A 14,212-nucleotide genomic window follows, 5' to 3' on the forward strand; every position below is an offset into this window, starting at 1 on the left:
CTCATCTCAAAGACACAGAGTAAATAACTATTCTTTCCCACCTTTATTCCCTCCGCCCCCTCTCCCTTTTTTTGTTTTTGGTTTTTTTGGCCACTGAGTGCAGTAAAATATTTGTTGGGCTTTTTTCATCCCTCTTTCACCACATTATTTCAAAACTTTTTCCAACTTTGAAAAGTTCAGCTGGCAAAAGGAAAATGAAATGCAGTGACTTTGCCACTCTGTAACCTTTTGCAAATTTGGAGAATTTTTGAAAAGATAGTATAGGTAAAAGTATGTATAGGTGCTGGTGATAGTGAAAACCTTGGGCCAAGAGTCCTTTTTGACATTGAATGCAATAGAATGAAAGGAAGGCATGGCAGGAGAGAGAGTGAATTTTTTTTCCAAGTTTGGAATTTAATTCCAATAAATTTCCTGGGAAAAACATCAACTTGGAATACAAACTCCTTACTTGATTTTTTTTCTAGAGGCTTTTTAACCAACTCTAGTTGTCACATTTGAAAGGTGGTCTTTAGAACTGTACTTAATGCTTCTGTTCTGTAAAACTTAATTCCACTCAGCTGGGGAATATTTCTACGTGGCATCAACAAAGGAATTTTCATGTCTTGCACTAACCACAAGAATGTGCTTTACTAAAAATAAATAAATCTTTTTTTCATTAAGTTGAGCAGACCTGAATAAGAAAACAATCAGTAGCCCTGTTTTCTTTGTGCTGTTTTAAAGTCACTTTCACACAAAATCAGCACTTCAAGACATTGGCACAATGAAGTCATTGAAGTACTGATCGTGAGGATGTCAAGTAAAGAGTGATCAATTTCTTCGATTTTTTTTTTCAATCTCAATATTAGAGTATTTTTTTTTGTATTTACAATTTTAATTGCATTAATCTAGAGGGAATATGTTGCATAACAATTCTTCTACCTGATTTTAAAATTAATATACTGGTTCATTTTTCTCTTTCTTGTGTAAACAGTGTGTGTTTTTATAACGAGATTGACATTCTCAGTTGCTGTGCTTTAATGACAACTATTTTCTATTCAATAGCGCAAACATCCTCAACCAAAGAAACCAAAAAGCTTAAGAATTTATGAATCTCACGTGGGAATTGCTTCCCCAGAAGGGAAAGTTGCTTCTTATAAAAACTTTACATACAACATACTACCTAAAATAAAGGATCTTGGTAAGTAACATGCTTCTTGGTACAATGAGTATGCAGAGAAATTTGTAATACATCTCTGCTCTTATTGAAAAAGATAATTGAGTGTCGTGAGGTGGAAGGGGAGTTTGACTGTAAGGCTTAAATAATCTGTTTTCAGTTATTTGTAATGTAGCGGCTACATTTTATTTTCTATATGTGTGTATAGAAAAACTACTGTATCTGGTTTTAAGTTTATCATGTGGAGTATGACAATTTTAAAGTGATGATAATTTGAATGTTATTCTTCGAGTGCTGTCCCTGTGGGTGCTCCATTCTAGGTGACAATGTGCCGTTGATTGGAGATCTTCTGTAAGCAGTACCTGGTCAGGATGCACGCTCTCAGCTGGTATCTCATGGTCTCATTGGAATCTGCCTGAGTGCACGCGTCCCTGGCCCCCCTCAGTTTCTTCTTAGTGGTTTGAGCATTGGCCTGCTAAACCCAGGGTTATGAGTTCAATCCTTGAGGGGGCCACTTAAGGATCTGGGGCAAAATCAGTATTTAGTCATGCTAGTGAAGGCAAGGGGCTGGACTTGATGACCTTTCAAGGTCCCTTCCAGTTCTATGAGATAGGTATATCTCCATATATTATTATTTTTATTATAAGACAGGACTTGAGGCAATGCTGATTCTCTTCCCTGGTCATTCTAGGAAACAGTTGCAAAGAACATAGGAATAGTTGTTAGTAACACCCCAGTTGTTTCCCTTCCTTTAGAATAGTTACATCATTTAGTTACTTATTTTAAAAATAAAATAAAATAAAACCCTTTTTTGCCTCAGACTTGTCTCCTGCTGAGACACTCTCCCTTGCCCTTTCTAATTCATAACACCAAGGGCTTCAGGATTTAAGAAGTGTATTTCCCTTCAGGACTCCATGACAAGGTCTGATGGGTACTCACGCTGTGCGAAGTGCCTCGGCGAAACACACATCTCCGCAAAGTGCCTCCACTATACGAGCCTCAAGACCAGGGCCTGTCGCGACAGAGACCTGCGGTTTAAATGCTATTAATGGAAAAATCTCTACAGCCACCTTCGGAGACAGGGAAAGTGAAACCCTTTCCCTCGTGCTCGACGACCAGATCTGAACCAATTAGGAGCATGACTTCACCCTCTCAGGAGCAGAGGCAAGAAGCACAAGTCTGAGGAGAGACTTTAACAAAGGTAAAGAGTCTCCCACTAGATCCTTACTTTCTATAGGCAAATGCCTCAGCTGCGGCTCCCCCGGAGCGCAGGGACAGGGACTCAATCTCCCATACCGGGAAGGTCTCCTCAGCACCGGTCCACTCGGCACCGAAAACAGATGCGGTGCCGACCGCGCACTCTGCCCTGGTGCCAAAAAACATCAGCACCGAGCCTGCCTGCTGCTCTGGTACTGGCAGCAGACCCCCTACAGGGCACCTCCAAGCGATCTGCAGCACTGGAAAAACTCAGACTCAGTAATGTGCCTGAATGCAGATCATGCTCAGTGCAGCCCAGCGAGCAGGAGCAACAATTTCTCAGTCAGTGTGACTTCTCAATGGCACCTGAGCCTAATTGCCCGCTCCTGGATACACAGGGCTCACTTTTTGAACAGCTGCTCTCTCCACCTGCTACCTTTACTGACAGCGAACCTGTTATGCAGCAGCAGGTAGAGTTATCCCCACCTGTCTCCTCCTCCTCCACCAGAACCTTTTCCACCTCAGGTCACGGGTCACAACCACCAGCCTCAGTTTCCTTACTTTGCCCCCTCATGGGTAGTGCCTGGAGTCTCCTACCCTATGTCTTGGCCTCAGTGGTACCCTTGGCCACCTCCTACTGCCACTCACCCTCAAGCCCCTTCCACCAAACCTCTACCTCCTTCTGTGCCTCCATCTCCAGCTCTGTCCATTTCTAGAGCGCCTGAACCCCTCCCCCCGAGAACGTGCGCTACGGACCATATCCTGACTCACCGACCCGTAACTCTCTATCAGCTCCAGATGGAGCCCCCTTCCTTCCGCTTCCACAGAATGTGGACGACTGTAAACAATTTTAAGAACTTTTCAAGAGGGTGGCACTCAGTAAAGACATTCCCTTAGAAGAGGTTCAGGAGACACGATGCAGATTTCTCAAAATCCTCCAACCCTGTGTGCCCTCAAGGATTGCACTCCCCATAAATGATGCACTCCTGAAACCAGCTGACACTCTCTGGCAGACTCCAACCTCTCTCTTACCAACTTCCAAAAAGTCTGAACATAAATACTATGTTCCCGCTAAGGAAGCTGATCCCCAATGCTCATACTCACCACAGACGCTTTCCTAATCGGTTGGGGAGCGCATCTAGGAGGACACAGGGCACAAGGCCACTGGTCAACGTCAGAGAGACATTTACACGTAAATCTCTTAGAGCTCAGAGAAGTGAGACGCACGTGCCTTCACTTTCTTCCCCTCATAAAGAACAAATCTATTTGGGTCCTAACAGACAACATAGCATATATGTTCTACATCAACAGATGGGAGGTAGCCCGATCACATTCTCCATGCATGGAAGCCATCCGGCTCTGGAATTGGTGCATACAACATCACATACAAATCATTGCTTCATATCTACCTGGCTGCCGCAACAGTACTGCCAATGCACTCAGCAGGCACTTCTTGACAGAACACAAATGGGAACTGCACCCGCAATACTTCAACAGCTCTTTTCCTTCTGGGGCACCTGTCAATAGACCTCTTTGCCACAACACAGAATCACAAATGTCCTCTGTTTTGTGCCAGAGCAGGACTCGGGACTGCATCCCTAGGAGTTGTGTTCCTCATCCCGTGGAACAACTCTCTCCTGTATACCCTCCCACCAATCCCTCTGCTACACAGGGTTCTTCGCAAGATCAGAGACGACAAGGCCCGAGTCATACTTATTGCCCTGGCTTGGCCAAGACAGATGTGGTATCCATACCTACTCCACATGTCCTCCCATCATCCATGGACTCTCCCCAGCAGATCAGATCTGCTTTCCCAGGACAAACGACAGGTTCTTCACCCTCAGCTCCAGAAGCTCCACCTGTCAGTGTGGTTTTTCATGGTTCCAAACCCAGAAACTAGCTTGTTCTGAGCAAGTTCGATACATCCTCCTGCACAGTAGAAAAGACTCCACTTGTAAAACTTACCTGCAGAAGTGGAAACATTTCTCCCTGTGGTGCTCACATAATCACTTAACATCTCCTACGGTAACCCTCCCTAACATCCTAGACTACCTTCTAAATTTGAAACAGGATGTACTCTTGCTCAGTTCCATCAAAGTACACCTGGCAGCACTTCCACCACGATTTGTTAGAAGGCTACTTGCTCTTTACCCACCTCACAATGAAACGATTTCTCACAAAATTTCTACAAAATCTCTACCCGGAAATGTATCCAACGGCAACTACATGGAATCTTAACCTCATTCTCCACGGTCTCGTGAAACCTCCATTCGAACCCTTGGCCACCTCCTCTCTTCTTCATATGTCCATTAAGGTAGCTTTCTTAGTTGCAATAACCTCAGCAAGAAGAGTAGGAGAAATAAGCGCCCTGATGGCCTATCTTCCCTGAGTCACCCTGAGACCACATCCTAAGTTTCTCCCTAAGGTAGTGTCTGCCTTCCACCTTATCCAACTGATATACTTACTTGCTTTCTATCCCAAACCTCGCAAGACTTCACATGAGGCAACTCCATACTCTAGACGTCAGGTGAGCAATCACCTTTAGACAGGACTAAACCATTTCGTAAGTCCCCGCGACGCTTTGTCTCCATCACCAAAATATTTAAAGGTATGCCTATCTCTAGGCAACGCCTGTCCAAGTGGATCTCTGACTGCATCAGATCCTGTTACCAAATCCAAAATATTCAACTGCACAAAGGCATTAGAACTGATGCCAGTTGAGCCAGGTTAACATCCGTTGCCTTCCTACATAACGTGCCCATTCCTGACGTCTGTAAAGTGGCTACATGGTCATTTGAACACGCGTCTGCCAAACGCTAGGCTATCATGCAGGATAACATGGCAGACACCATAGTAGTCATACAGTACTCACTCCCTGCCGCATCTCCAAAGTCCCACCAACCATAGTAAGTACTGCTCCACATTCACCTTGAGTCGAGCACCACAGGAACAGCACTCGAAGAAGAAGAAGAGAAAGTGGGTGCTCCACTCCCCACCCTCCTCCCCTCTACTTTGGAGTACTAGTATGATTTCTCCACTGTAGAGAAGGAACTGAGGGGAGTGCGGGATGCGTGCACTCAGGCAGATTCTAACGAGACCGCGAGACACCAGCTGAATGCATGTGTCCCAACCAGGCACTGGTACCGAAGATCCCTGATCAATAGCACCTAGAGTGGAGCACCCGCAGGAACACACATCTTGAAGAATCTCAGTTATTGCAAGGTGAGTAACTTTCTCTTCTAGTATTACACAGCAATTAGCATGAGCAGTTCTGTTGAGGAAAGAATTATGGTGTATTATTGTAACTGTATAGGCTGTAGATGAAATCGTTGGAGTGATTATCTTAACAACAACAAAAAAGTGCCTATTTAGTGCTTTAAGAGTTGCACTTTGGCACATAAGAGTACATGAGCACTTGCTAGCTGTTACAGTATTAATGATATGCCTTACTGTGTTTGGAACTGGAAATAACTATGCTAAATTTATTTGGTATTTATGGCAAATGTTGGCATATTAATGGCAGCTAGTAAAACCAAATATGAAGTCAAATACTAGATACGCACACACTCATCCACATATTAATCAAACCAACCATAAATAAAATATAATAAGTCATATGAAAGTCAGTGTTTAGTGAATTAACTCTTAACTATTTGTTTATGACAACAATATCAATCATTTATGGGTATTCCTGATTTAAATTTTATCTACCTGTTTGTAGCCAGACCTACTTAAGGATTTGTTGTTTTTAATAATTCTCTTAAGGGGCATTCTTTTTTTTTTTGTCAGAATGCTGAAATATTAAAAGTGTGAAGAAATATATACATGGCAAACAACAAGATAAATAGTAATCAAATAAAATGATAGTCATTTGACATAGTTTGTACTGTTTATTTACAAAAATGCTGTGAGTAACCATGCAACAATCCTCAATTATAAAATGGCTATATACCTCAGCCAAATTGCTAAGTTAATGCCAGCCCTTTTTTTTAATAGTAATTATAATGATTTTGAGGGCAAAAGTGACATCACACACAAATTAAATAAACAGGATAAAGTTAGGCTGAAGCATAGGCTAAATGATATGCTGAGGATTTGAGTTAAAACGAATAAGAGAAGTTGTGGTCTCAACAGACTTTTCAAATAGACCTGAAGGTTATTGCTTGCTGATAGGGCATTTATTTGCTGATATTAGAGTTAGCTTAGCAGAGATTTGTTTTAAGTACGACAGTTTCATCATTAAAATATAATTTTTCCCTTTAGATTTTCTTCATTTAATATCATAGTGAAACACTTTGGGGTTGAATAAAGGACCAAAAAAAATTTTTTTCTTGGTTCTTAGCTGCTTCAGTAAGCTCAAAGCAGAATTATACGGCCTTAATGTTTGTTCTTTTTGAAAGTGTCCTTGAGGGAAATGAGTTTTTGGAAAGAAAATATGTAATGATTAAAGATAGAAATAAAATACGTTTGAAATATTAAGAAAAATCTTGGTAAAGCACAAGATATAGGACTATTAATCAGTTACTCTTAGTTTGCTTTCATGACAACACTGTAAATATCAAAAGTGCAGCTGAAGTTCAGGACATGCAGATTGGTGTCGTTAATATTCTGAAGTCAAATTAAGATTATATTTGCATATCATTTATTGCTTGTTCAAACTGATAGATTCAATATATCTATTCATATGTAGATCACCTGAGAAATTGACCTTCTTGTTTTTGATGGGAACATAGAAGTATAAAATGTTAAAATGGCATTACTTTTAAGAAAGACTGAGTCTGTGGTTAATTATTATTTGGACGTTAGAGATTTCGATCCAGCTAAAATAAGGAAAGAGAAGCAGTTTAGACATAATTAACTTTTCTAGTATATCAAATATGTGTATCAAATGATTATTTAGACATGTAACTGTGGGATTTTTTTTAACAGGATACAATTGTGTTCAGCTGATGGCTATTATGGAACATGCTTACTATGCCAGTTTTGGTTATCAAATCACAAGTTTTTTTGCAGCATCAAGGTAGGTTTTCTAAGGATTTATGCACACCTTTCACTTTTTTTCTGTGGCTGGTGAAATAGTATTTACATTTAGGCAAATAGCACAATGTAGGCAAATAGGACACCGTAAGAATTCTGGCATCATATCCAGACTTTGCTTTGTATTGTTTTTTTTTTCTCCTAATAAATTAAACCAGCTTCTATAATTATCAAACCAGCTGTCTAGAATTATCAGTTCTATATAAAAGTTTAATATAGTGTACAGTATAATAGAAAAGTCATTAGAAAATTTAACTGGCAAAGCATTTTCATCCCAGCTTCTGCAGTTTAGGACCTCAGCTGCATATTTTTTATATCCATAATTGTTTTGCAAAATTGAGAATTAGTACAAATGATAAAAGCAGCAAAGAATCCTGTGGCACTTTATAGACCAACAGACATTTTGGAGCATGAGCTTTCGTGGGTGAATACCCACTTCGTCAGATGCATGTGACCCACGAAAGGTCATGCTCCAAAATGTCTGTTAGTCTGTAAGGTGCCACAGGATTCTTTGCTGCTTTTACAGATTCAGACTAACACAGCTACCCCTCTGATACTTAGCACAAATGATGTCCAGCATGTTTTGTTGTGGTAAATAAAAGCATCTTTAAGGTGCTTGTTCATAATAGGTATTGCCTAATTGTTTTGTTTCACAAAAGGGTAGTCATATAATGAAATGACAAGTTGCATATCATATAAAAAATTATGTATTTCATACTCATAGTAGAGTATATTTAGACGGCTTTGAGGTCCAGCAGTTTGTAGAAATAGGTGATGGTGAAAGATAAATTGTTCAAGAAAATGAAGGTAAATTTCAATGTTATGTTTAAGGGCTGGTCTACTCTACGGGGGGAAATCGATCTTAGATACGCAACTTCAGCTACGTGAATAACGTAGCTGAAATCGAATATCTAAGATCGGATTACTCACCCATCCTCACTGCGCGGGATCGATGTCCACGGCTCCCCCTGTCAATTCCGCAACTCCGTTGGGGTTGGTGGAGTTCCGGAATCGATATAAATGCGCTCGGGGATCTATATATCACGTCTAGATGAGACGCGATATATCGGTCCCCGAGCAATCGATTTTAACCCGCCGATACGGCAGGTAGTCTAGACGTAGCCTAAGCTTCATGAAGAAGAAAAGGGACAAACTGAAAAACTTATGAAGCTTTAATTGGTTTTAATTAGCTGAACAAACTGCACATTGTATATTGACAGCCTTGGATTTAAAAAAAAAGTAATTGAACTGTAATAATGGCACCAAGTTTTCCGACTTTTACTTACAACTTGCAACAGGTGGCAAATTTTGGGCGGGTCTGTTGTTTTCATTATTTCATACTCATTTGAATCCATATAGTTTCCACATCATGGATTATTTATTTCTAATCATATAGAAGTTTGTGAAGTTTGTATACAAGAAAATAGTTTACATTAAATATGAAAAGTACAGGTTCAAAGTGTGTTAAACTGCTTAAAAGTAAAACTGTAAAAGTTGGAATACTTTTCATAAACCAGTTTTATCCAAGACTTTTTTTTTCCTTTTTCCTGAAGTGAATGGAGGGGAAAAGCTCAATTTTGGGGGGCAACCCTGTTTTTTAAAACTTTGAACATGCCTAAATTATGATTTATAATTTAGTCAGCATATAGTGTACTCTTTTTTGTTTAAATTTCTTTTATTGTCAGTTTGTATTGCACAATTGCTATTCCAACAGGCAGAAATTGTGACTATCTGAAGATCATTCATTCCCACTACATGGGAGTTTCCCTAGTAAATTACTTAAGCTTTTATCTATTAACTCTACCAATGTGTAGTTTTCTGCATAAACCGTATTCAGCCTTAAAAAAAAAAAAAAAAAAAAAAAAAGTTACCTCTGCCTAATGCATTGCATTTTCATGCTTGCAGCCGTTATGGAACCCCAGATGATCTGAAGGAGTTGATTGACATTGCCCACTCATTAGGAATTACTGTTCTATTGGATGTTGTACACAGCCATGCATCAAATAACTCTGAGGATGGTCTGAACAAATTTGATGGTACAGATTCCTGCTTTTTCCATTCCGGTCCTAGAGGAACTCATAATCTTTGGGACAGCAGACTTTTTGACTATTCAAAGTACGTACAAAACCATTTAGCAGTTTCTAATGGTAATTATTTTTTCTCACTTATACTAAAAATTGAACTTTTGCCAAATTAGAACACTTGTTCAATACTGTAAATATAACAGATCAACAGTTTACACACACAAAATGTATTGCCTGCATTCTAAGGGCCTATCTGCATGGGAAATTCACAGGAAAGTTAGTGCATAGCAGCTATGGTGTGGACTCATGGTGCAATAGTTACTTCACACTAACTCCTAACTTTGAAAGTATGTAGTTTAGGTGAATCCAAAGGTGCTGGTAGTGTGGAATAAGAGTTTCCACCCACGGAGCTAGTGCAGAATAGCTCTTCAGCAATAGCTACTCCTCACTACTTATTCAGGGCTTTTCCCTGTATAGACAAGACCTAGATAATGCTGTACATTTAATCTTGTGTGTTTATGCATTTATATCATCTTTCTTACCATACCAGCTGTGTTCCTAACAAATCATTACTACAGCATAAAGGTTTTCATTTGGTACATTTTTGTTTTCTCCTCCCTCTGAGGCAGCAAGGATTAGATATTGATATATAATAGTCATCTTTTTTTCGATATTAAACTGATTATTTTAATGATGGGGCTGTAGGAAAGCTTAGTTGCACAAGTGATGACCACAAATCTCACCACTTTCAGAGAAGAGTTCCATAGGCTTAGGACACCTGCCATCACAACTCCTCCTGTTGCTTCCATACATTTCATGCTTGAGGTTGACAATGCCATAGTTTCTAAGGGTTATAACTGTCTAAGTAGGTCACTGTTTCAGAGGAAATCTGGTGGTAATTTAGGCCAATCTCATAGAGAGCCATGAAGACTGAAGATTTCCACTTGATATTGAGTGAGCGATCAGTCTAATGTGATACATAACATAAGCATTGTGCCATTAAATAGGATGAACTGTTTGTATCTTGCCTTCTGATTAGAATAACTTCTTGGTATTTAGACCTTAATTAACAAATACACTTAAAATACATGATGACAATGGGATGTATTGTCTTTATTGCTAATCATAACTGCTTGGTGTTACAAGAGTTGCAGTTACTCTCTAAACCCATAATCAAATTACTTGAGTCACAGTTTGCTGTGACACATCCCAAAATTTTAGTTTCAGTACATGGTTACATATTAGAAATGTACATATTATAGCTAAACAAATGCACTAAATAAATTTCTCCAGAATGAGGCAACTAATTGGCCATCTAGAAGAGGGGTCCAGAGAGTGGAACTTGTATGGCATACTAAAGCTGACCCCTCTATTTCAGATTAACGTTCAAATCCAGTTTGAAGCTGTCGCATTCCTTCCTTCTTTCATAGTAGTTCATCATCCATCATCATTTATTTCTAATGGGAAAAAAAGGACTTGATAATTTCAGGTGCTTATTTCACTTTGAATACCTTCAGACATTACTAGAGGTGTCATATAACCCTAAAAAAAAATTGGTTATTTTTTACATTTCCTGACTGTATGATGAGATAGATGTTTCCATAGCAGAGTTCAGCAGACCTGCAAATGAATTGTGACGAATCATCTCTAATGAACTAGGAAAAAAAGAAAAAGGTTGAATAGTTAAGACTTGAGGCCAGGGATGAATTAAATATCTCCTTCCAGAAAGAAACTTAATGCCCTCCTGAAGTCATGTAATGACACAGAGAATATGCTTATATTTCATGCTTGTTTCATACAACTTGCTCAACTTTTAGTTTGGTTTTCAACATGTGTTGCTTCATACAAGTTAGAGGTTCAAAGGTTAAGCAAACTTTGAGTCATTCTTTCTGCTCTGATGGGGAGGAGCTTTGTGGCTTGATTTGTTAGCTAATGGGTAAAATTACTGTTCTGTGATTTGTTTCCTCAACAAAAATGTATCTGTAGTAAATTAGATCATCTTTTTTTTCCCCAAAAATTGTGTGTGTTCTTATAGGTGTTAATGCCATGTGATGACCTGGCTTTAGGTCCAAAGTTGCCTAATGTAATCCTATTACTTGTAACAAAGATATTTGCCTCAGTCATGTTATACTGGGAATTATAGCAAAGGTTCAGTGTCAAAACATTCAATACTTGACCTGTTTCATTTAGATTATGCAGAAAAGGCTGAAGATTTCCTTATATGGGAGTATGTCTTGAACAAAAGCAGAGTGGGACTAGAATCAAAGTTTTGGTCAAACTAAGACCTATCTTATTCAGCTGTTGCTGGTGCTGATTAATTATAAGGCGTGATAATATTCATGCTGGCACATGAGTGGATCTAATGTCCAGAACAGGCACGTGTAATAACAGTTGGGATTAGACATTGACTGCTTACAAGGCTTCAGACTTCCATTTCTATTTTTTAAAGGAAAAACAGTTGAATAACATCCTAAAGTTTTACTTACTAGACAGTCTCTTCAGTTTTCTGTTCATATAAACTTTTCTACTATACAATACATGCACCAAAATCTCTCTTCTCTACTGGGAATAACTGTTAAATCTACAGCTACTCAAACCTCTAATACAACAAATGCAAAATTTATTTCAGAATCCAGAGAAACTAGTTCTGTGCCATGAAAGAAATTAAGAAGCAGTTGCTTTATCAACCTTATCTCTCTGGATTTCAGTTTGAAATCCAGGACCTAAAGAAATATAATTTGTCTCACAAGGTTTGCAAGATTATTCAGTTGGGTAGGAGGGTGACTGTGAATGCTAAATATAATAGAAAGTGGCAAGGATCTGTAGACACTTCCATATAAAACAAAAACAAGTGACTTGTACCTTGGGTGTCATTTTGAAATCTCTTGGTCTGATTGTCCTGTCACTTATTTTGGTTTAAATGGGGAATAACTTTAATTAAATCAATAGTTACATAGGGACCTGTGTTCTGAATCTCCAGAAAAAGTGCAATGTATCTTGGATTTCACTTTTGAAACTTTAGAGTTGAAGGGGATAGAGAGCATGGGGGAATGAAAGGAATGATTGTTCTCCTGTGACTGGGATTTTATTAAGGGAGGAAGGGGGGCAAGGGAGATGTGTGTTTAACTCACCCTGTTATCTAACTAGTGAAGACAAATGTGTAGCTTTCCCCTGGGTTAGCAGGGCATGGTAAAGACTATGGGGGGAGCATAGGGTTTATGCTAATCTGTGTAAACAAACCTGTAAATTGCCTTGTCCTTGTCTTCACTAATACAAATGTGATTTTTTTTAAAAAAATTTTTAAACCTCAAGGTTACTAATGTAAATAAACTAACCAGATGTGAAAAAAAAATGGCATAGACTGATTTTAATAGTTCTAATGTGTTAGCTGATCAATATTTTAGAGATGTTTAAAAATTCCCTATCTTGGGTGCAAACATGTTTAAAATACCTAAGTAAAATGTGTTACCTCACAGCTTTTTTCCTGTCTAGTCAAGGCCTGAGAGTGTAGCTTGATTCCACCCCTTCCCCCATATTATCACCTCACCATTCTTCCTAAAAGTTAAATCTTTGGCTCTAGTCATGTGACCTTTTGGGTTTCTGTGTTGATTAAGCCAAAATGTTAATATGGACACTTTAATGTACTCTGGGCCAGATCTTCAAATGGTGTAAGTTTGTGTGGCTCTGCTGACTTTGCTGCAGATATGCTGATTTACATGAGTTCAGGGCCTGACCCTATATGATTAATACTTAAGCTATGCTGGCATATAGATAGGGTTCTATCAATTTCATGGCCATGAAAACTGTCAATGACTGTGAAATAAGCCCTTCCCTGTCCGGTCTTCCCCTGGCTGCCAGGAGTGCCCCAGTCAGGGGACTCATAGCTTCAAGTCCTGGCTGGGCTGGGGAGGGACTGATCTTGTCCTTTGCTGGCATGGCAGCTCTGCTGTTATGAAAAGATACCCAAAGCTTCTCAGATATGAATGTATTTGTTTTAAATCTGCATCTTGTTTTTTGGTAAGTATTAATATCCACATTTCTAGATTCAGGACACACAACTTTTACTTCTCAGGTACTCGGATGAATTAGACGGTTTATATGGTAAAAGTTCTATATTCAGCTGCTTTAAATTTCAAAGCACTTTGGTGGTGAAAGCCTGATAAATTATGTGGGAGCACTTCTGGTGTCCATAACAGCAGACAGCTGGTTAGAAAAGGGTGCATTTATTTTAAAGGAACATTCTTTTAATGTATGTGCTAAAATGTTATATTATTTTTAAATACTTTGTACCATTTTATAAACCTTTTCTGGTACTGTGCTGGTGATTGTGGCACTCTGCCTAATACATCGAAGAGAAGGCAGCATGTCAAGACGATTCTCTTGTGTAGCACTGAATTCTCAAACCCACCTTTTGAAGCATACTCTTTTCTGAACTTTTCAGTGCTCTTTACTTACAGATACAGTTAAGGATCTTTCAGCTGCATTTATGCAGTAGCAATGACATCCAGTGGTAGGTCAGATTTATCACATGTGTATTCCTTGGGGATATCTTGAAAATTATATCATTGATTAAAGGTGATGTTCAGAACAACTATCAACCCGTCACTGAAATTAATAAGTACGCTGAGTTTATAGGTTTTTGAAACAATGTAGACTCTAGAACTGTTACAGCATTACTTTAAAGGAACTATACGTTGTGTTTCATAAGTATAGTATAAACTTATACAAATGTGTTGTTTTTGTTCTTGATTATTTTTGGAAAGTAATATATTTGGTGTGAAAACTTGAAAGCTTTGGATTA

At 38.9% G+C, this 14,212-nt stretch overlaps 2 protein-coding genes across 11 annotated transcripts in view; one reads left to right on the forward strand and one right to left on the reverse strand.

Annotated features, from left to right (window-relative positions):
* Positions 1–14,212, reverse strand: part of LOC127055132 (uncharacterized) — a 1,051,551-nt gene that overhangs the window by 628,249 nt on the left and 409,090 nt on the right. The window lies entirely within an intron of this gene.
* GBE1 (1,4-alpha-glucan branching enzyme 1) overlaps positions 1–14,212 on the forward strand; it is a 302,275-nt gene that overhangs the window by 158,081 nt on the left and 129,982 nt on the right. For all 10 annotated transcript variants that reach the window (XM_050958316.1, XM_050958334.1, XM_050958362.1 and 7 more), the window contains 3 exons: positions 1,042–1,177; positions 7,280–7,370; positions 9,293–9,502. In XM_050958316.1, coding sequence (XP_050814273.1) covers positions 1,042–1,177; positions 7,280–7,370; positions 9,293–9,502 — 437 coding nt within the window. The remainder of the gene's footprint in view (positions 1–1,041; positions 1,178–7,279; positions 7,371–9,292; positions 9,503–14,212) is intronic.

Source organism: Gopherus flavomarginatus, chromosome 1 (genome assembly GCF_025201925.1).
Source record: "Gopherus flavomarginatus isolate rGopFla2 chromosome 1, rGopFla2.mat.asm, whole genome shotgun sequence".
In the NCBI taxonomy this organism is placed as follows: domain Eukaryota; kingdom Metazoa; phylum Chordata; order Testudines; family Testudinidae; genus Gopherus; species Gopherus flavomarginatus.